At 38.4% G+C, this 24,637-nt stretch overlaps 1 protein-coding gene across 1 annotated transcript in view; it reads right to left on the bottom strand.

Annotated features, from left to right (window-relative positions):
- LOC111507031 (metabotropic glutamate receptor 2) overlaps positions 1-24,637 on the bottom strand; it is a 369,065-nt gene that overhangs the window by 80,530 nt on the left and 263,898 nt on the right. Inside the window, 1 exon segment of the mRNA XM_074176817.1 lies at positions 5,227-5,376. Within this exon segment, the coding sequence (XP_074032918.1) occupies positions 5,227-5,376 (150 nt within the window).

Genomic DNA, 24,637 nt, shown 5'->3' with positions numbered 1-24,637 from the left:
ATATTGACACTCTAAAAGTTGTCTGGAAACCTACATATGGTAGGGTGTACGCAACTATTAAATTTCAAGGTCAAAGGTCACAAAAATCGTTTTTTTGCGCTATTTTTGTAAATATCTCATTTCCTATGGGTTTTTTGATATTTGCATTTATTATCAATATTGTAGAATACAAAATTCTCTACAAATTTTGTGAAAAAAATGTTTCATACGGTACACCGTTTTCGAGATAGAGGGCGGAGAGCGCGCGGTCACAGGATAACTTCGGATCAACCGGTGCCTCCGGTCGAAAACGTGCCATATATGTTTGATGAACTGTCGATAAATCAATGATTATAAACATTTGTCAATTTTTATAAAATATTATATTATATTCTATCATTTTTCTCCTAACCCATCCAATTTTTATTCAATAATAATTTATTCAACAACACTTACCTGCCCATGTTATTGCAGAATTGTTAATGAAAATATAGGAATTATATTTGAATTTCAACCTAATTAATAACTTCTTACATGATGAAAAACTGTTAAATTTCAAACTGGTCTTCATTATCGTTTTCAACGACATTTGTCTCAAGTTCTTCCATGATTTCGAGGTCAAAGGTTTTTCGTTAATGTCGCGCTGATATGGTAGAGCATTGAGTAAAATTTTCCCATTACATTGGCCACAAGCTAAAGAGCATTGCAAGCCCACTTTCCTGCATCCGCATCGCGAAGCACAACCACTCTTGCAGTTGCAGAAAATTGTATTCAGCAAATCTTCTGGAGCAGGTAGTAAAATTGTCATGATAGGCTCCAGAAAATCGTTTCGCATACCTGGGGTTCCAATCATGCCCTAACCAAGTTTTAACTTGATAATATACACGTTTGAAATGTTGATGAGCAGCTGCACTTGTTGGTGGAATATTTAAAAGCTGCACAGGTTTATTAGGTTTTGTAGACTTGACGTGATGCATATAACGAAGGTGATCGAGACTTTTCACAGATTTCGGAGCATTATAGACTGTCAATAAGGTTTGAGTTCCACTCTCTAATAATCTCTGGGCCGAACAATTTTCTTCCTCAAATGCTGCAGCTAGTTCATCGAAATTTGTCAGTTTCTCAAAACTTCTAGAAAATATTTTTTCCCTTTTTAAAAAGCGCAGAAGTTGTGTAACAGCCACCTTATGCGTGCAGAAATAAAATATGTGTTTTGGAATGAGGATAATTATCAAAACTTTGAGTTCTTTCCAACTTTTATAAAGATAATTTATTGTTCGTGAGACAGTGTACGCCCAATTAAAATGATAAGTAAATCAATATCTTTTCCTTATATAACTGCAGTTTTTTCAGACTTTGATTCTACAATTACAGTTTCAACAATAAGAACATCCGCATCATCTCTGGCTTGTTTAGTAGTAATATTTGCAGCTTGTAATATTTCAATTAACATATTAATGGGCATATCTTTGTTATTTCGATTTGATAAGAATTTTTCTTGGGTAACTGGTACAACCATTGTTGGAAACGGCTCTCCGCCCTCTATCTCGAAAACGGTTCACCGTATGAAAAATGTTTCTTCACAAAATTTGTAGAGAATTTTGTATTCTACAATATTGATAATAAATACAAATAGCAAAAAACCCATAGAAAATGAGATATTTACAAAAAAAGCGCAAAAAACCGATTTTTGTAACCTTTGACCTTGAAATTTAATAGTTGCGTACACCCGTAGGTTTCGAGACAACTTTTAGGGTATCAATATACACGTATGTACAGACTTTTAAGCCTAATTTAAGCTTAAATGAGTGGACCAATACCATTATAATGAATCAAGAGCTCAACAATGACAAACCCTGCATGAAGAACCGTTAATGAGTGGACGAAAACAACTACAGTATACCTCTTGAGTCGTAAAGTATATGCAAAACACAGTTTTACTTTTACCACAATGCCTGAATAATAACCCTGAATACATCCATAAATTTCTCCCAAACGATTAGTCATGTGGAGGAAATGACTGGTCATTTTTTCCATAAGTGTTTTACAAGCGCTCGGCTTCCACGAAAATTCTGGAATAAGTACTCTCTGAATAAATATGCCAGAGATTTTCATAATATGAACCTCGCGATACGAGTGATTACAGCTTTACAAATGGAATTACACTGGTCCGATGTATAACGACCAAAGCTGAATGAAATTGATTGTTTTGTTTTTGTGAGTAATTAGACCGAGCATAAAATAAACCAGGATATATTGACATTCAAGCGAGTTAATTGGATACAACATTTTTTTCAGACAAATTTATACAGTTCATTGAATGATTTTCACTTTGAAGGGTTTTACAAAAACCGCGACACGTGTTTCGCTGTACAGCAGCTTCCTCAAACGTAAACTTAAAGTTTCTTCTGAATTATAACTATTTCAACACGCTTTTATTAGCTTCACCCATATGTATGCATGTTTGTTGTTTGCAACTCTCAAGTTTGGGATCTGTATTTGACAGATTTATCGACATTATTGCTTGATCTATTCGTGGGCAGATATATGTATGTATGTATGTATGTATGTTTGTTTGTAACTCCCAAGCTCGGGATCTGCATTTGACAGAATTATCATAACGATTTGATAGTTATATGATAGTTATAGCATATTTCATATGCTATAAAAGCGTGTTTTTTTGTCTTTTTGAATTATATTTATATTATATATTAGGGAGGTTATGTACATCGCCATCTGCCGGCGAATAGATTAAGCAATAATGTCGATAATACAGATCCCGAGCTTTTGTTATATTTGCACTCATTTTTCATAGTTCTCTTTACAAAACATTACATGTTTCAAAATTATGTCTATTATTTGTTTCATATCTTCGATTTCTTGAGTTACAATAAATTTTTTATTTGTTATGCGTATTTTATTGTATTGAACATATATTAAGTAGGTGAAAAACAAAGTACTATTATCATGTATTATATTCATCCAATTTATCTTTAAACGAATTAGTCCACCTATAAGTTAATTATACTTGAGGAGAGAAACAAGTACCTACACATTTTTTTATTATTTTTAACCAGGTGATAAAGGGAGAAAATGAGAATCTGGTTGGGCAAAAAAATTTTTTTTTCTATAATTGACGTAAAGTGATTAAATAGCCACAGTGTCAGAGACTTTGACTTGGGTTTGAATACGGCGACCTAGACAGGATGTTTTTTACTCATGATGCACTGTTTGGAACCTTTGGTGTTGTAATTATTATTACTGGAGTTTTTTCCCAACACCAAATCGTTATTTTCAACACCTCGACACGTGTTTCGATCACCAAGGGATCACCTTCAAAGAGGAAGATTAAAACTAGAAACTGATGCGAGCTAACCCTATTTTTGCTATAAAGGTAACCCATACAGATAAACCATCCAGGCGTACCAACCATACAGGTATTCCAACCTAAATTAATTTTACAATTTTGCCTTATCTATTATTTTACAATATATGTTCATGTAAAACAATTTTCAGCTATATAAAAATTAATTTCACAATATTGCCTATCCAAATTTATTTTTGCAATGTGTCCTTATGTAGTAATCAGTAAACCCAACAACATTATTTTATTTTATTTTAACAAGCTATATAGTATGCTCTTTGGTATAGGTCCGCCATCGTTATTCATAATATCATTGTGTTTACTTATTTCTACACTCTGATAGGCATCTAGTTGCCTGTTGTTGTTAACTTGTATAACTAATCTTAATGAACTGAAGTCTATGGAATGGTTTTGTTGCAAAATATGATGGGTGACTGCTGATTTTTCAGGTCTTCCATATTCTGAATGTACTATGTGTTCCCTATATCTTACTTCAATAGATCTTTTTGTCTGTCCATAATATTTTGCATCGCAGTCCTTACATTCAATTTCGTAAATTCCAGACTTTTCCGAATTCTCGACTTTGTCTTTTGGACTTCCCGAAAGGCTCTGTAGTGTATGACTTGTTTTAAAAACCACCTTCATACCTAGTTCCTTGAAAATCTTTCCAAAGTTCTTTTTGTATTGGTGGTATGGAACTGGACTTTCCGAAAGTCGAGATTTCGGTCATTCTTAACCTAAGCTTCTTCCTTATTATGTCATCTACAATACCCCTCGAGAAACCGTTAGTGGCTGCTATTTCCTGTATTGTACGTCTTTCCTTTGTGAACCTATCATGTGTTAGAGGGAAAGTCAAAAGACGATGCACTAAAAAAATTCAACCCAGCATATTTATGCTGGGAAGTCCAAAAGACAAAGTCGAGAATTCGGAAAAGTCTGGAATTTACGAAATTGCGATGGACTGCGATGCAAAAAATTATGGACAGACAAAAAGATCTATTGAAGTTAGATGTAAGGAACACATAGCACACTTGAAATATGGAAGACCTGAAAAATCAGCAGTCGCCCATTATATTTTGCAACAAAACAATTCCATAGACTTCAGTTCAATGAGATTAGTTAGACAAGTTAACAACAACAGGCGACTAGATGCCTATGAGAGTGTAGAAATAAGTAAACACAATAATATTATGAATAACGATGACGGACCTATACCATAAAGCATACTATATAGCTTGTTAAAATAAAATAATGTTGTTGGGTTTACTGATTACTACATAAGGACACATTGCAAAAATGAATTTGGATAGGCAATTTTGTGAAATTCATTTTTATATATCTGAAAACTGTTTGATATGAACATGAATTGTAAAATAATAGATAAGGCAAAATTGTAAAACTAATTTAGGTTGGTATACTTGTATGGTTGGTACGCCTGGATGGTTTACCTGAATGGGTTACCTTTATTGCATAAATAGGTTTAGCTCGCATCAGTTTTTAGTTTTAATCTTCCTCTTTGAAGATGATCACTTGGTGATCGAAACACGTATCGAGGTGTTAAAAATAACGATTTGGTGTTGGGAAAAAACTCCAGTAATATTCAGGATGTTTTTTCATCAATTTTAAGTACATACCTAAGTAAAATTTTATTAAGTGTTCCCTTATGGATAAAAAATGGTATAATTTCAAGTGTTTCCCTCAATTTCATAAACCCTTCTTCTTGACCACCAGAGGGCCTCGCGAAATGTACCTGTCCCACATTGTATTATTAGGTCTTGCGCCGCCACTGTTGTAAACTGTCAATTATAATAATCTAAAACTTCCCAAAATCCACAAAACTCTTTCCGGCCTATCAAAGTAGTCACAATCATGCATAACATTACCTGACATGTTCAATTGGAGCACCCCCTCGAGATACTCCCCCACCGTTATCCACTCGAATTTTCCCTCGGAAATTTGCTTGAAATGTTTTATTTTATATCTGGCAGGACCGTCGCCGTTTTCGTCGAAATGGAATCGGTCTCCGCTTAATCCTGCAAAAAATCAAATATTTCACTTCCTGCTACCGAGTCCTGCGAAAAATATCAAATATTTTATATCCTGCTGACGGATGATGGGAACGCATGTATAAAATCGTCAGATAAAAGTTTCGAATCTCGTGTAGAATGTGACCGCTGGTGATGCGAATTTATAGAGGTAGCAGTGACGGCTCGTGCATTGGAGAACAGGGGAGGCTGAAGTCATAAAGACTACATATACACAGAAAAGCCCGCCGGAGGCGCGAAAATTTTTATGTTGTTGCACGCTTTGCTTAATACTAAAGTTAGGGCATGGGCATGACAATGCGTAAAAAGTGCATGAGGAGATATGGACTTTATTTCAGAAATAAAAGAAGTTATGACGGAATTCCCGTTTTTTTTGGGTCCCCCCTCCTAGTGCTTGCCATTGACGATGATGACCTGGCTAACGTCGCTCTCAAAGAAATATGGCCCGATGACGCCGCCAGCCCAAAATCCACACCAAACAGTGACTTTTTCGCGATGATTTGGACGCTCTTGGATCCCATGTGGATTGGTATCGTCCCAAATTCGACGAGATGATTTTTTGATGATTGCCAATTGCCTCAGACCCCATTCAGTTAACACACGTTATTGTCTATGGTCGTTACCATTCAATTCCTCGGTCAGTGGAATTTTGTAAGGGTGCAGGCTCAAGTCACGATGCAAAATTCCCCAAGTTGTGTTCTGCTTAAAGCTGAATTCTTGTGAGCGACACCAAATCGACTGCCTTGGATTATCCTGCACACTCTCACAGACAGCGGCATTTCATCGACCTGAGGTTGTTGGTCAATCATTTACTGAACCAGTGGACTCACACTCACCACACCATATTACAATTTGTCCTCTCGGTAGGACGACTATGGGTACCGCAAAATGGACGAAGCGTTACCCAAACAGAACACCCATTTTGATGAAACAATTTTCTAATTTGCACATGTTGTTGAATGCTATATCCGTTCGCGGTAATTTGGCAAAATAGACTGAATGAATGATTAATTTGACAGATATAGGGTGAAAGTTAAGAAGTCCCTATCTGTATCTGTAGAGTAGGGAAGCACTTAGGCCACATGACCCATTGTACATCCTCCCGAGGGGTTGTCCTTCTAGGTTATCGTCCATCCTGTTCATTCCAGGAAGGTGGTCAGGTCTCTGAGAGACATCTCTTTTATATCGGCAGGGGTAGGCCAACCTTCGGGTGTTTCACGGTGGCCTCCGCGAAGGTTTTGAAAGGTGCAGCGACGCTACTGTCATTGCGCGGCTTCTTTAACCTTCTTAGGGTACCCTCCGTGGAGGTGCACAAGTGAGGGAGCTTTCCTGCAGGGGCAGCCGGTTCCTTGCTTTCATTCAAGGCGGAGCTCTTGGCGCCCGCCGCAGGAAGTGCCCTTGCTGTTGGAGGTGGAGTGGGGAAGGAGGAGGGTGCACTTATAGTTGCTGCCACTCCTGCCTCCTTCGCTCTCTTTCTCCTTTTGGCCTCGGCGCCGCAAATGCGCTTACACCTTGGCCTTTGTATTATATCACGAGGTAATCTGTCCAGCCTCATTCCAAGCGGTTGATTTGGGGTGGACATTTCTGTTTATCCCCAGCCACCGCCTTGGATTGAGGTGAGCACTTCTGTCCAGCCTTGGGATTGGTTTTCGTTGTTTCTGTTTTCGTGTTTATTTCATCCATGTGTATTCCCACGAGTAGCAAGAGAAGAGTTGGTCACCTCTGGCAGAGCCCCGCATTACCAGAGGTAGGCTGATAACAATTAGGTTTCGCCCAGATCCCCAAGAGACCGTTCGTAACCGCATATCACCCTCCGGTCATTCAGCTGTCGGTACGATTCCTTACACCTTAGCTTGGGTAGGCTGGTCCGCGGTGGCATGTTTTACAAAGGTTTTTGGGGAGGTTAAGTTCCCCTCACCCTTCTTAATTCTGTCAACGACCAGGAGTCTGGCGACCCCGTCCGTAAGGCCACATTGGCTTCCCGGATAGGGCATCCAGTCCCCTGGCCGTTCCCCTATCCGCCACCTAGGAACGCGCCCAATAGGTAGCCCAACCCACGGGTAAGAAGTCCCTATTAGAAGACCCTGTATAGGCATTACCGCCACGTATGGGACACATTCTAGTTCGGAAAGTGCAGTGACAATTCATCTAATAAGGCGATCGACATCTGAGCATCAGTCTGGAGTTCAGTTGAAATGTTTGTGTTGTATTGATGGTTGCAATGAAACTTTTCCTCAGGACTTTTGGGGGAATGAAACTAGTGGATTCAGCTGTTCTGACTGCAATAACTTCATTGTGGCTTCATTGTGGCTTCGATTCTTCATGACTACAACTATTGCATTTGACCAGGCGACCACTATAAATCATTACTAACAATTCATATAAGTAGAATAAATCGTGAAGTTGAAAAAAATTGTTTGCATTGAAGCTAGATTTCGACTGTTTCAAGTTCAACCGGCAAATGGCATCAATATTTTTCAGAATGAAATCTAGAAGAAATAAGGAGTTTCCACACCTACACGCACATAATAAGGTACGAGGATCTGAAATCGTAGTTGATATTTTAACGGACAAACAAGCACTTTGCAACGAGCCATACAGAGAAAAATATTGAGTATGCTTGCCATTCATTATCGCAGCTAAGAGCTCACTCAGTAAAATACCATAGAGTAAGGAAGATAACAAAGCCGGTCCACTGTCTCTCTCACACAATCAGTTTGCAATAGGATTTGTCAGGTACGCCACCGCATAATTTTCAAGTGAAGGTTGGATCGCTCCGTAATTTGAATGTACCACGGCTGTGCAACGGCACGCGATTAGTCAATACGTTGTTGAAGTCAGCATTTTGAATGGCAAATTCTAAGGTGAAAATATATGAACACCACAAATACCTGTTATAACAACATATATGCCAATCTCCTATTAGACTGGCGTTTGCAATGACTATTGATAAGTCTCAAGGCCACACAATGTCCGCTTGTGGCCTGGATTTAAGCACACCATGTTTTTCACACGGAAAATTCAACGTTGCATGCTCTCGAGTGGGCAAACCATCCATTTTTTGTTAACTAAACTTGGACTAACGAAAAATACTGTACACACTATAGCATTGAGGGATTAATATTATTTTAAAGTGATAGAGATGGTGAGAAATACCAAAATCCCAGAGGAAGTGCTTCAAAAGGAAGTGAAATGAACACATGCAACAAAGGGTTTCAGTACATAGTGTAATAGTCAAATGAAGTTGAGTTCATTTTTACAGTATGGCCAATTATCATCAAACCTACGGGGAGAAACATAACAATATTAGAAATTTTGAATTAATCAAAATAAACAACACAAATTAGCTTCCAAGTGTTAATGAAAAGTGGACAGTGATAAATAAATCTCTCCCAAGTGGAGACCAAATCCCTCGCAACTAAGCACCCTCACCTGTCCCGAGCGTCCCTGTCAGATAATTCGTTTATGATCCTGAGAGACAACGTCGGCGAATTTTTAATCGGCAGGCATATTTTTCAGTCGTGCCCTAATCGGTTTATCTCGCTTCCACACCACTCACGCCGTCATCAAATTGCGTTCAGCAAGACTTCTCCTACACTCTCGGTATTTTTCGCGAAGCGTTATAGTTATGGCGAGCCATCGTCATAAGCTTTTGTTGTCGTTGCTTGGGGAGGCTTCCCGGAATGGGTGTAGCTATTCATGGGAATGGGCGTAGGGTTTATGTATGACAGAAGGGAAACTTTTCCGATAGCAGTAGAATAATCCTTGTGGAGGTTGTGGCTGCACAGTCATGCCCATGTAATACTGAACAGAAAACCTCAATCGCATTTGGCTATTTGACACAAAAAATTATTGAAACATGGTGTTCCAACACACCATCAGCTGTCAGCTACTCCGTTCGATCGATTCACGATTCTCACAAGCCTTCTCAGTCCAAGCCATAGACATGATAATATAGACTGGCTGTGACATCACTCTAACATATATTCCACCCCACATCACAGCACAATGTCATAGAATACCCATCTGGTGGTGCTTTGGTGTTGAAGGATCACGTTTCTATGGCTTATACAGGGTGTAACTGAATAACTTTGAAACATTTAAGGAGGTGATTCCTCATCGAAAAAAAGGTAAGATCTTTCATATGAAGAAACTTCATTGGAGCGTTCCTTGTTAAGATACAGCCCCTTGAAGGGGGTACATAAAATTTGTATAACAATTTTTATCACAAGCACTGAAGATGTTACAATATTTAAATTAACCTGACGTTTTGTACTAGCAAAAAGACACTTAGCCAGTAATTTATTTAGTTTACCCCATGGTTGTAAGGGGTGGAAAACGCAATCCCTTAAATTCATTTCCGATGTGACTTTTTGTCTTATTTGTTTACCATTTAAAAATTCATTTTTGATAGACTGTTTCATTCCGAACAAAAAATGTCTCCTGGGTTTTTTGCCCAAAATAAACCAGTTCGCAGCAAAACATTATTTTACGAACAACTACAGAGATACATCGTCATAAATGCGAACTGGATTTATTGTTATTTTGCAGTTAATACCTGCGTTAAACGATTAAAGGATAATGAACAAAACTAATTTATTGATAACAAAACACACAATATGTAGAAATCATAGTAAATATTCGATATGTCTACCTTTAGACATTATGCATGCGTCTAGACGTCGGCGCATTGAGCCGGGTATTCGCTCAAATATTCCTGGAGTCTGTCTGATTACCCTGCACGCATCGATGATGCGGTTTCTTAAGTCCTCTATATCGCGAACAGGACTACGATACACAAAATGCTGTAAATGGCCCCAAATAGAAAAATCGAGAGGATTGAGATCCGGGGATCGAGCGGGCCAGTTCTGTGGTCCTCCTCGACTGATTGCATATGTTTCAGTCAGATGCTGACGTGCTATTTGACTAAAATGAGTGAGAGCCTCATCATGCATGAAAAACATATCCCTTCTGACGCCCAAAGGAACTTGTCCAGCAGTACTGGATGCACTTCTCTTAAAAATTGAACGTATGCCTCACCATTTGATCGAGGAGGTAGAAAATGGGGCCCAATTAAATCATCCCCAATTACTCACAGCCACACGTTGGGAGAAAACTGTTCTTGATGGTTAGTTTCGACAATAGCGTGAGGGTTTTCATCAGCCCATATGTGGTAATTATGAAAATTAATAATCTTGTCCCGAGAAAAACTACATTCGTCTGTGAATTCTATCGTCTTCAGGAAGTCACAATTTCTTCTAATCATTTCCAGCATGCAATTGCAACATTCAAGACGGTTAGGAAAGTCTCGTTGTAGATGGTAAGGGTATAAGAGTTGTTCCTTTAAAATTGAAAATACCGTCATATGATTAACATTCAGCTGGAAAGCAAGCATAGTACTGCTTCCTCAAGGTTTGGTGTTCGTACTTCTCGATGGCGACCACAATCCTGCGTTCTTTTGTCGAATTAACCATATTCTCGTAATCGTTGATGAAGTCGAACAAATATTCTATGTGAAGGATGCTGTTGAGGTTCATTTCTGCGACAGACTGTAAACGTAATGCATATCAGCCATTTCCTCATTTGTGTATGCCATTTTTATAACAAGTGAATTATTAAAGTAACAAATTAAGAACAGAACAATAACACACAATTAGTATTAATTCAATATGGAAAATTCACAAACTGACAACGTCATACCAATTTAATCGTCAGAATAGCGACCTACTAGATGATTTTCAAACAAGACTCAACCTCTAACGGAAGCAAGAAACTCTTTGGAAGGTTCGAAATAGATGAACATTTCAACCTAGCAGACCACTGTTATAATATTCATGCAGTCATTGTTCACTGTGGTTTTGGCGTTGAATGTGGTCATTATTACGCCTTGGTCAAAGAAGAAACGGACTGGTTTAAGTTTGACGATAGTCGTGTCACGAAGTGTTCTGGCGATGCATTGAATTTATTGGAGCCTCTGGAGACACCCTACATTTTGTTTTATGAGAGAGAGGACATTGTTAGATCAAGATCTTCAGATGATGTGGTGCTGCAGGTTTTTCCGGGTTTTCCTGCAGCTGAAAAAGCAAATGCGCCACTGGAATCAATGAAGTCGCCCCGGAGCGCCAATTAATTTTTATTGTTGTATTTATTTTATTTTTATCCTTGTTTTAACACAATCATTCACCGAATTTCTACTAATACCTAAGAATCCTGTACATTCTCAGATTATACCTCGATTTTTCATTTGACTAGTTGTGAGAAATTACAATAGAATGAGATTTCAATTTGGAATTTTAGACACACTCATCATCATATTGAATAGCGAATAATCACTAGATAGATTGGTTTCGTATTTTCGCATTTATGACGATGTATCTCTGTAGTTGTTCGTAAAATATTTTTTTGCTGCGAATCGATATTCTATTCTATTCCAATTGAAAATTCACCTCGAGCTTTGTAGCTTTCCATTTTACCCGCTCAAATTAAAATTCAAAGTCGATCTGCACCGGTTTCGCTCTTAGTCTCGCCTCTAGCAATATTTTCCGATATTGTTTCGCGAAATAGGTTTAAAATAGATTTAGAAAAACCAATTTCGTCGCTTGAAGAAAGAATGGCGTAGACGGATCGGTTATTGTGAATTTCCGATTGAATGAAGGCCTTCTACGCGATTGATGGAAATGAAATTTGTTTCCATAGCGGAACGATCATGGTATAAATCAAGGAGGCTGTCATTTCGCGCGACGGAGCACCGAGAGGTGCGGAATTGGCTGGATTTGCCGAATTATTTATGCCGTCGCGACGCGAGCGGTTTTGACTAGGCACGACGCTGCAGTCTTGCTGATTTATCGCTTGGATTGATTCCGGCATAGTTGCTTTGTTGCAGACGACAACACTGTCATACATATTGTGAATCTATAAGCTAGAATTATAATTTGACCAGCCGTAGATTGGACAAAATAGACCTTCCAGTTTGCAGCAATGCCCTACAAGCTGGATTTTTTACAGAGCTTGTATATGCCATTCTAAATGAAATGCCAAAAGTCTCCAACGATCCCGCTAGTGCGCTGTTTTTTATTCGAGATCAAGGGTCACAAATTTTTGTTTTTGCGTATACCTCTTGAATAGTGAAAGCTACCGAAAGCTTTCTCAATATTTCAAGTGTTTTTGAGCACTCGAATCTTTTTGCTACGGCTTGTCTGGCCATCGGTGGTTCCATCAGTACCACAACGTTAGAGAGGCTAGATGGACTGCATACAGACTTGTTTCACATTGCCAATTGCACAAATCAATTCAATGCAGAGTGCAACAGACTTGGTTGACGCTGGAAGTCACAGCATTTTGGAAACAACCTCTGACTTTATTTGTTTGAAGGTGGTTGACAATGTTTCGTGGTGTATTTCATCAGTTCGGACTTCCATTGTCTATAGTCCGTTCATAATTTGTCGATAGCACAAAATGAGGGCCCAAGTCATAAAACGGTCGTAAAACTCGTAAAATCATAGGCGGAGGTTCCTGAGGTGTTTATTCATTAAATATAAAGCTTCAGTTTATATTCGAAACTTGCCTTGAAAGGGTGAAGTTGTTACGAACGAAAATAATTTTTGGTTTAGTACATTTTTTAATCGCATTTAATTTACGGCTCGATGGTGTTTCGGCGTCTACGGCAGTAATTAACGTCTCTAATATTCATTTTGCGAATTTTGTGCAGTGCGTGAGTAACTTTTTTTCATATTCCTACAAACATATACGTACCTTTCGTTCCTGCTTGTTTTGTTTGATTGCTTGCGATGGCTTCGTCATCATCATCAACATCATCAAGTTTTACACCGGTACTGTTGCGTACAGTCAGTAAGTCTGTCTATTCACCAAGAGAGAAGACTATTGTTTTGAACGTTCACGATGCTCTGGTTTCTCAGAATCCCACAAACACTGTTCAGAACATAATCAAGAGTTGTGCCAACATGACTTGCGTAGGGGAGTCAACAATATATTGGTTCCTATCAGAAAGAAAAAAAAAAGGTATAGCTAACCCAAATACAAACGAGAGAAAACCTATTGAAATTGATGAATTTGCCAAAAATGGTATTCGAAGGAAAATTCACGAATTTTTTTACAAAAAAGAAATACCCAACTTAAACAAAATTTTACAAGAAGTTAGAGACGACCCGGATTTGCCTCATGTCAGACGAACCAAATTGTGGCAAGTTTTAAAAGAATTAAATTTCCGGTGGGAGAAATCAGACCGAAAATCACTTTTGATTGACCGGGAAGAGATAATATGTTGGAGAAGAAAGTATCTAAGATCTATACGAAAATTTCGGGCTGAAGGAAAGCCAATTTACTATCAGGACGAAACGTGGGTAAACGCAGGTCATTCTCTCACAAAAATTTGGACAGATAAAAATATATCAAGCTCCAGGCAAGCCTTTATGGAAGGTTGGTCTACTGGTATTTCCCCACCCTCTGGTAAAGGCAGTAGATTAATAGTTTCTCACATTGGCAGTGAAAAAGGATTTGCTAAGCATGGTTTGTTGGAATTTGAATCCAAAAGCACAAAAGACTATCACGAGGAGATGACAGTTGATGTTTTCGAAGAGTATTTTGAGCAGATGATTGAACATAAACCACCAAACTCAATTATAGTATTAGATAATGCACCTCATCATTCACGACTAGTTGAAAGACTTCCAACGACTGCGTGGAAGAAACAGGATATCATTGACTGGCTGCGGAATAAGTCCCTGCCTTACGAAGATGGAATGGTTAAAGCAGAACTTTTAAAAATTGCCCGGCAACACAAATCTAAGTTCAAGAAATACGTAGTTGACAAAATGGCGGAAAGACGAAACATCACAGTCCTTAGACTTCCACCCTACCACTGCGAATTAAATCCAATTGAACTCATTTGGGCACAAATGAAAAGCTATGTGGCTAGAAAAAATACGTCATATAAAATACAAGCTGTACGTGAATTGTTATATGAGTCTTTACAGAACAAAATTGGCGAGATGCAGTAAGACATGCAATAGAAGAAGAACAAAAAATGTGGGATCTTGACAATATAATTGATGCGACTGTAGAGACACAACCGCTAATTATTAACCTGCAAGACGACTCGGATTCCGAAGATGATCCTGTTTATTTTGAATTTGAATAGTTTTGTAAGTAATCGTAGTTTATATCATTTAAAAATAGGTATTAATTAAATAAATGTATCTTTTACAAATTGCAAGTAACTTATTATTTTTGAATAAAATAAAGAATTTTTTTTTAAATTGAAATACAGTTTACAGTACCTACAGTTTAAGAATATTAATATATTTATTTATTTAAAGTTTTATAGCTGTATTGTATTTCTTCAGATACAAGGTGGGTTAGTCGAAAACATCTTAAACTGCCAGTTTTAGTTTGGTTTTTGTTATTTTATCATATTAGCTGTCCTCTCTGTATTTCAGTTCTCTAATGAGGGTCAAACTTGCAGTGAGCTATCAACAAATTATGAACGGACTATAATATAATATAAATTGATCTGAAAACCCTAAAAAAACAATAAAAAAATTAATAAGATTAAACGAAAATAACAACTTCATTAAACGAAAAACTGCAATTACAAATAAATAACATACGAGCAACAACCAAAAAAAATTAAAATATTTATATAAGCTGAGAAATAAAAATTAAAAAAATTATTATTAACAGAAAATGAAGAATAAAATTAAAAATCCACCAGTTCCCTTATTGACCAGATTGAGGCAGAAGAATTCAGATGGAAAATCAGAGAACAGCTAGATCAAGAACCAGTTCCAACTTCTAACATCAGCAATTAAGAACGAAGAGCTCTGAACGGGCTACGGAGAGAGAACACCATGAAGATCTTACCTGTAGATAAGGGAAACGCTACTGTTGTGATGGATACTGATCTCTACGAACAGAAGATCGAGGAGGTGCTTCAGAAAGGAAAATACACGAAGATCGTAAGATATCCTACTGCATCAATTAAAAGGAAGTTGTACCAGACTGAAAAAACACGAAGTCTATTTTACGGAAAAAGAGAGAGCATTGCTAACACCGTGCCACAGTAAGCCCCCTCACCTATATGGATTACCTAAAATCCACAAAAAGGATGTTCCGCTCAGACCGATCATTAGCTCCAGAGATTCAGCTACTCAGAAATTGTCCAGATTTTTACTACCAATAAATAAACCACTGCAAGGTAAAACATCTTTTTTTGTGAAAAATTCAAGGCATTTCGTTGAACTACTAGGGAAAATCGAAGTCAAAGAGCAGGATGAACTGATGAGCTTCGACGTGGAAAGCCTCTACACAAACGTTCCTGTCAAAGAAGCACTTCAAATCATACAGAAGAAGCTATCCGAAGATGGAGACCTGAAAGATAGAACAAACTTACCGATACAAGTAATCATGGAATTACTAGGATGCTGTGTACGAAACTGCTACTTTCAACTGAAGGACAAATTCTTTACGCAAGATGAGGGACTGCCAACGGGATCGCCACTTTCACCTTTTATAGCCAATATATATATGGAGTGGTTTGGTCATTGAAGAAGCCCACAAGAAGCCCCGAGTCTGGTTGAGATACGTAGACGACACCTTCATAATATGTAACCATGGGAATGCAGAACTGGACACTTTCCTGAAGCGCATCAACAACGTAAGTCCTTTCATCACTTTCACAATGGAGAAGGAAGTCCACAACGAATTGCCTTTCTTAGACGTATTGGTGAAGAGGACCGACATTAAATGGAAAACATCTGTATATCGAAAACCCACTCACACAGGACAGTATCTGAACCAGAAATCCAACCACCATCAATCGACTAAAAGAGGAATCATCAAGACTCTACTAGACCGTGCTTTTGGGCTCTGTAATACAAAGGAAGGTCTCGAAAAGGAACTAGGCGTCATCAAAAATGACCTACAACGAAATGGTAACTCCAGAGTGATGGTAGAACAGGGCTTAGCTGGTAGACAGCAAGAACTCCAATAGAAAGAGAAGCCGCCACAACCAGTACTTGTGCATCCATCCCTACATCAGAGGATTATCGGAAACGATAAAAAGGATTGGGTCCAAGTACAACATCAGGGCCTGCTTCAGATATGGGAACACTATCCGTAGCAGCCTTACAAAAACCAGGGCACCAAACACGGATTTTGATTCCAAGAATTGCATTTACCGGGTACCCTGCGAGTGCGGGGAATCATATATCGGTGAAACTAAGAGGCCATCGGAAGTTCGCATTGCTGAGCACAAGAAACACACACAGCGAGGAGAAACCAGTAAATCCGGAACAGCAGAGCATGTTTGGACTTATCAACATAACATCAAGTGGGCTCAAGCTGAAATCATCCACAAAGAGGAACACTGGTTTAGGAGAAAATTCAAAGAAGCCGCGTATATTTTGTCCAACAACGTATTTAGTCAAGCTAGCGTAGAGATACGTAACATATGGAAACCTCTAATTATGCGAAAAATGACCAATTCCCGCCAAATGGTCATCTCCCGCTAAAAACCAATGAAGCGGAAAAAGTAAAGAGGGGATAGGTGAAAGCACTCGAGCGACCTATAACTAGTCAGATCTCGGAGAAATAAGTCCAGTTATCACCCTAGGACGATTGTGGATAGTTACAATCGAAACGTAGTGACATAACTTGGTTTGAAAACTTTTAATTTTAATTCATCATTTTTTGTTAATAATAATTTTTTAATTTTAATTTTTCAGCTTCTATTATTATTTTAATTTTTATTTGTTTGGTTGTTGTTTGTATGTTATTTGTTTGAAATTTCAGTTTTTCGTTCAATAAAATTGTTATTTTCGGTTAATCTTATTAATTTTTCAATTGTTTTTTCAGGGTTTTCAAATCAATTTATATTATATTAGACAATGGAAGTCCGAATTGATGAAATACTCTGACTTTATGTCTTCGACTGTCAACTACGAACTACGAGTAGCCTCTTTACTTATAGTACTGTTCCCGAGTAGAGAGAACTGGATCCTCCGGGAGAAAGAAATGTTAAAAGCAGATAGTTGTTGGTTCACAGATGTATCAAAAACACCTTCCGGTTCTGGTGCAGGTGTTTTCAGTCGCAGACCCAGGACAGAGATATCTACCTGCCATCTTACGAACTAATCGGCTTCGTTCAGAAGCTGGGTTCATTTGGTTGAGTGTGAATAGGTGTGAGCTACAATAAACCCTTGCGGGTTGCGGTGGAGGGTCGAATAGACCCACTCACTTTGGACCTTTGGAACATTAATGCCTCTCACCTAAACAGCTGAAACTGAACATATGTTCGAGACGAGTGTACAAAAAATCGCCAATCAAATGTACGTTGCCCACGAAATTTGAACATTCACCTTATTTTTTGAACATACCCGTATTTTGTATCGATCTTGTATATTGCCGATATCAGTTGAATGCAAATATGACAAGTAATCATCGAAAGCTATGATAAAAATATGTGATTGGTTGAATTAGTTGAGGAGGAATGCTCGGTCGATACTCAATATAAGAAGATGTCATCTATAGGATCGATAGAGAACTCAATCTTCGAATATCAAAGATGAACGAACGAGGCTCCACAAGGCGGTCAGTTGCAAAGCCAAGCTTCGACATCGATTTCTGGAGAGATTCGTCCTCTGTCTTTCACTGCAAGACAACACTTCGAACACCAGAGCCCAGAGATACTGAGTACGTAGCGGTTTGTTGACAGTTCGCACTTGTCTTTCTATAACTTCGACTTCTCATAGATAACGTCGATATACGAATGTGGTCCCAGAAGTACCTGGCTTGACCTAGAGATGGCTGTGGTTGTTCGAAAAATATCACTGTATTTGAAAGTTCACAATCTACAAAGCATATGATTCAAGTTTGAAGACGTTGCGTTGTTTAGTATTTGTTTGGCAGCCATCAATAGCATACGTTTCCGATTAATTTGTCAAAATGGAGAAAACTGGTCATCGTTATGTGGTACAATACTTTTATTTGAAAGGCCTCAACCCAACCAATATAAAATTTGACCTGAATTCCATTCTGAGTGAGTCGGCTCCTTCGTTTACAACAGTGTTTGAACGAGGCCGCACGAGCTGCCAAGGCGAGCAGTGATCAATCAAATGGGGTGAAGACACCAGTAACGGTGAAGAAAATCCGAGATCCGGTACTGAATAATCGTTGACTGAGAGTGAGCTAGCAGACTCAGTAGACATTTCAAAAAGTGCGGTTGTAATATAGCTAGCAGAGTTCCTACCCAAAATCCCATCCTTTTTCCTATAAAATAAGAGAGTTATCCTTGGTATAAAATTCCTGCATAAATTACTTAACAACAATATTGACAGTACGGTTCTTTTACCCGAGATCAATTCCTTAATACCAAGAAGTGAAGGTCGACACAATCTGAAATTCTATTGCGAAGCATCATGCACAACTGTTGTGCTACGATCACAATTGAATTCTATATGCAGTAGCTTCAATAAAATCTGTGAACATTGCGATATTCATTTCGACTCTCTGAACGACTTGGTATCATGTATTCAAAATTACTTTTAATAATACTATAAATAACGTTTGTGTCAGTACTGCTACATTTCATGATTTGCAACTTTTTGTGTTATATACTCAATTTTCCATTCTTCATTTGGAATTCTACGTATACGAATATTTTATATATGCATTGTTTTAGCATTTACTTTCATACATTTCTATATTCCATTATTTTTAAATTCATATATACTCTGTAATAATAGCATTTCCTGTAACTGGGTACTCCTGTTGGAAATAAATCGCTTTTTTCATGACGCTTCGTTATGGCGATTTTACGAACTCCAATCGGAACCTTGTGGAACACCCAACTCAAGGTAGGTGTGACTCTCTGAAGTCTCTCTGAAACACTCACCAGCGACGCGCGACCTTGAAGTGAGCCAGAATCGGTGTTGTCAATCTACTGAATTGAATTTCTCGCTGTACGCGCGGTAGCTTCTGAATGGTCGACTGTATAACGGCAAAAGTGGAAGAGTGGGGACGACTATGTCACACCTACCTTGAGTTGAGTGTTTAACAAGGTTCCGAACGGAGGTGTAAAATCTCCAGAATGAAGTGCCACGAGAAAAAGCATGGGATTTTGGGCTGGACTCTTCTAGCTATATTACTTGCGGTAAACAGTAATTATCTGGAAATTTGGACATGAGAAAGTTGTGTGCAAGATGATTGCCGCGTTTGCTCACCTTCGAGCAAAAACAGTGTCGTGAAGATGTTTCAGTTGAGTGTGCAGCGAAGTTTCATAGCAACAAAGCAAATTTCTTGCAAGTATGCAACTTTCTTGCTGCTTTCGCTAATGATTGCTGTCAAAAAAGCCATTTTCTACATGTGCCCATTTTTTTGAATTGTTTTAAACAAGGCAATCCTTGACGGCGATGATGCTTGTGAACAAGTGACGTCATAATCGTATTATTGTTGTTTGTCACGTGACGACGTGACGTGAAAGTCATTCTTGAATATTTTGGTTATTGAAAAAAAAACAATTATATTGCGTTCTGTTGGGAGGTATTTTATACCGTTCTGCGGCGAAATTATATTTTCATTCAATTACAGTCGACAACCCTATTAGAGAGAAATTGGTGCGGCTCGGAAAACGATGCGAAGCTTTTCCAACAGGTAGCGAGATTGATTGACGGAAATTGATTGCTCTCGACGCGCTTTCATCACGATATGTCAACTATATGTAATGCCACACCACGTATGACGCAAGTTTGAATCCGGTGTATTTCAGTCTCTTCTTTCATTTCATTTCAAAGCTTCACATAGTTTCTGTCGATAACATGTTTGCTCTATATCTTGCAATCTTTATGAGAGTGGATTTAGAGGTTGCATGAGAGGAAAAATCCAAGTTTTTCTAAGCTTCAGACGCCAAACCTTCTTCGGGGTAATATTATAAACAGATTAGGTAGAATTAGGTTTTCTGCTGATTCCTCAGTTGCCATCTTGGTGAGGGACATCGACAAACCTATTTCTTCTTTAGATAATAATGAATTTATGTACCCCCTTTGAACTATATGCATAAACCAGGTTGATTAGCTCAAATTGTAGACATTGATTAATGACATCGACCGCCACACCCAAGGAAATGGGTATTCCTTCATTTATCTACCCCCTCATCACTGATTCTGCTTACACACTACTGAGGGTAATACAAGATCCACATTGTTGTCTCTTGTTCTCCATGGCATCTGTAGGTACTTCTGTATCTTTGGTATATGTAGATTAGGGAGGGGAAATGTAGACTTACAGCACTTAGGCCACATGTGACCCATTGTACATCCTCCCGAGGAGTTGTCCTCTTAGGTCATCGTCAATCCTGTTCTTTCCAGGAAGGTGAATAGGTCACTAGTAGACATCTTCTTTATATTGGCAGGTGTAGGCCAAGACTCGCTGAACACACACTCTCTTTGGCAACCTTGAGGTGTCTCACGGTGGCCTCCGCGCAGGTTCTGGAAGGTGCAGCGATATTACTGTCGTTGTGCGGCTTCTTCAACCTTTTTGGGGTTCCTTTAGTGAAGATGCACAAGTGCATCCACCAGAGGTAGGCTGATTACAATGCATATCATCCTCCGGCCATTCAGCTGTCGGTACAATTCCTTACACCCTAGCTTGGGTAGGCTTGTTCATGGTGGCATGTTTTGCAAAGGCGTTTAGGGAGTTTCAGTTCCCCCCACCCTACTTATTTCTGCCACTGACCAGGAGTTCGGCGACCCCGTCCGTAAGACCACATTGGCTTCCTGGACAGGTCCTCCAGTGTCCTTACTGATGCCTTTCATTCTCTTGGTAGTATATTTTTCCAACCACCAGTAGTTACGGTCTCACGCATTCTCCGCTTGGAGCAGAGTCAATTTCTTTCATAATCTCTGCCAACATGCTTGCTCTTTCTATCGTCCTTTCATACTCATTTCTCTTTCCATCTAGGGAATAGCTATCTGTAAGAGACTGGTGAGCTGAAGCTTTATGCCTGCTATATGTAGCAACACCCACACCTCCATAAAGAGGTGCAGTCCCATAATTCCATGGTGAAGCTTTGCCTCCTTCATCGCCTCATTCCTCAACGCACTCACCCTGCATCTTCCTAATCTCTTAACTTTCATACCGTCAACGTCCACATTTTTTGCGCGATCAGAGGGATTGTCTCCTTAGTGAGGTGTAACAAGTATCTCATCATCCTTCAATTGGTTTCTTCACTTTTTTCTTGCCACTCTTCTCCTCTCTTCAGTGTTTTCCTACCCTTTTTTGTTCCATCTGCTCTTCTTCATCGTTTAATTTGCTCTCTCTTTCTTCTATCACTTACTAGTATCTTTATGGTATATCTTTTATTCTCACCCACATCGTTTTTTATTTCTTCAAAGGCAAAGGCTTCCCTCATTCTTCAGTTCATTGCCTCATTTTGATCATCATCCTTCGCCCTGTTATAATCTACTATGTACTGTATTCATGCCTCCTCTTATGCCCCACGCTTATTTGATAAAACCAGGAAACAATCTGCTCAAATTATTTAATCGAAATCAAGTTTTTTATTATTTGATTCGAACATAAATTATAATCAATAATTGAATCAGTATGAGTGGGTACATGTATTTTGTTCACCACACTTCAGGTGTCTGGAATTTTCTAAATGAGAAAGAGTCATCAGCAACCATGTTTTGTGTTCTTATATCATCTCAGCAACCAATCCGTCCTCTTACGACACCGAGCAGTAATACTACAGTTTTCATCAGTAAAATTTATTGCTATAGTAGCTCTTTCCTTCCGGGACGTTTCTAGGTGATGCAGATTTTCCAGGCTTGGAAGCTGTGGTCTGATAGATATTGGAGAAGTTATTTCACTGGTTGTTTCATCCACAGCTGAGGAGGTCGACTTCAGTGGCAATGCAACGTTATTGAAGGCGTAAGACACATCAAGGGACTCAATTTCAAGTTCATCTGCAAAATTGTGGACTAATTGATCCATTGTCTCTGAAAATTCAGGATATTCCTAACATTTTGATAAGTCAGTTCATTGCTAACTTCAATGGAAAGAAAAATCGTCTAACAATGATTTAAGTCGAAAATAAACTCAAAAGACGATGTAACTATGATGTTCTGCGGAATACAACTTGGTGAATTTTCGATTTTCTTTCCGGTACCGCTGGAAGTTTGAAAATCTTTCCCTTGCAAATAATGTTTCTTTTATGATCGAAAATCCCCCTTGATACATAATTAAACTTGCGTTTGGGACTCCCTTTCTATGAGAGACGCACTGAAGGGCGCTTTATTGAAAAAGTTTTCGTTTTCTTCCAGTTTCTTATCGGTGTTTCGCAGTATCCCGTTAAACTCCTGGCACAGGAAATAGGGATTACAGCCGTTCACGTGAATGCTCATTGTTTACGAATCATGTGACTCAAGATCAAGAAACTCGCTAAAACGCGAGTTTCTTGATCTTTGGAACAGTGGCAGTTTATAATACTGCAGGATGGACTGGGATGAATCCATTTCTTATTGAAATGGTTATGCTATCAAATATTCTCATATTTTCAGAAAAAGTCACAAGTTATACCGATATTTTTAAAAAGAACTCTACGAAAAGAAATCGCGTCTTGAACAGAATATGAAGTGTTCAGTTTGAAAAAATCAATAAAAAATGTGTTTACGTTGAGATTCACGCAGTATTATAAAATGTGGTCAAATTATTATTTCATGATTTTTACAACATCTTCATGATGAAAATTGGGACAGTTGAATATATGCATTATTTTTTGCATAACTTCTGAATGACTCGGTATGGACCCATAATTTTATGAAGAACTTTTTCACCACCAAGTATCATACTTATCAGACCGCACCCAGATGGTCAAAACCACTTCCTACTCAAATGAAGGTAAAATTACGTGCGTGTTCCCCAAGGTTCGGTTCTGACCCACTTTCATTCTTAATTTACATCAATGACCTATTGTCTTTTTTTGCTCAATATAATTGTTATTTTTCAGCTAATCTTTTTAATTCTTTAGAACAACGATAAAAATAAAATAAAAACAACAATAAAAATTAATTGGTGCTCCGGGGCGACTTCATTGATTCCAGTGGCGCATTTGCTTTTACAGCTGCAGGAAAACCCGGAAAAACCTGCAGCACCACATCATCTGAAGATCTTGATCTAACAATGTCCTCTCTTATAAAACAAAATGTAGGGTGTCTCCAAAGGCTCCAATAAATTCAATACATCGCCAGAACACTTTGTGACACGACTATCGTCAAACTTAAACCAGTTCGTTTTTTCTTTGACCAAGGCGTAATAATGACCAAATTCAACGCCAGAACCACAGTGAACAATGACTGCATGAATATTATAATAGTGGTCTGCTAGGTTGAAATGTTCATCTATTTCGAACCTTCCAAAGAGTTTCTTGCTTCCGTTAGAGGTTGAGTCTTGTTTGAAAATCATCAGAGTTATTATTAGATTGACTGGAGCCTCAGCTATACTTATATCCTTATAACAGTCAGTTAGTTTGGCGCATGTTTGACAATACAGTCGATCATCACCTGTTGAAAATTCCATTTTCAGATGATTTAACAATAAGCTTTTCACGGACTGGTTATTAGGAAAAGCTAGAAGAAGTTCCAGGAATTCACATAAGTTTTCAGTACTTCTTGAACACTTACCACAAAGTAAACAAGTGAGGATTTTTCCAGCAAAAGATTTACAAACACAAGACGAGATATACTGCACGGAATCATTCAGTCCAGAGCGGTCAGGAGTATTGATTTTGCTATTGTTTTGCTCACGAAGAGTATTCAACAAGAACCCCAAGAATTCGGAACAATCCTCTTGTTGTCCTAACGAGTATCTAGTGGACTTCAAAGACTCCAGCTGCAACTGCAGCTGCAGTTTCGTAAGAATATCCAAGGAAAATCTACTTCATTTGCTGATGATATCACAATTTTATGGCAAGCCATTAAAAACAAATCGTTGTATAAAGTTATTGAGGGCGACATCACGAAAGTGGAAGATTGGTTTGAGTCAAGTCTCTTGAGCTTGAATTTATCAAAAACAAAAGTAGTGTCCTATCGTTGTCAGATTCCAGCTGTACATCCAAATAATATCAATATTGACAATGTAACCACTTCTAAATTCCTTGGTATGTTCATTGACGATAATTTAAAATTCAACAAATACTTAGATAGTTTGAAATCCAACCTCCCCTCTGGATATTATG

Source organism: Leptinotarsa decemlineata, unplaced genomic scaffold (genome assembly GCF_025532065.1).
Source record: "Leptinotarsa decemlineata unplaced genomic scaffold, Ldec_3_MD MMD2_tig00002082_RagTag_RagTag, whole genome shotgun sequence".
Taxonomy (NCBI): domain Eukaryota; kingdom Metazoa; phylum Arthropoda; class Insecta; order Coleoptera; family Chrysomelidae; genus Leptinotarsa; species Leptinotarsa decemlineata.
Note: the sequence above shows the minus strand (reverse complement) of the source record. Positions and strands in the feature narration are given on the sequence as shown.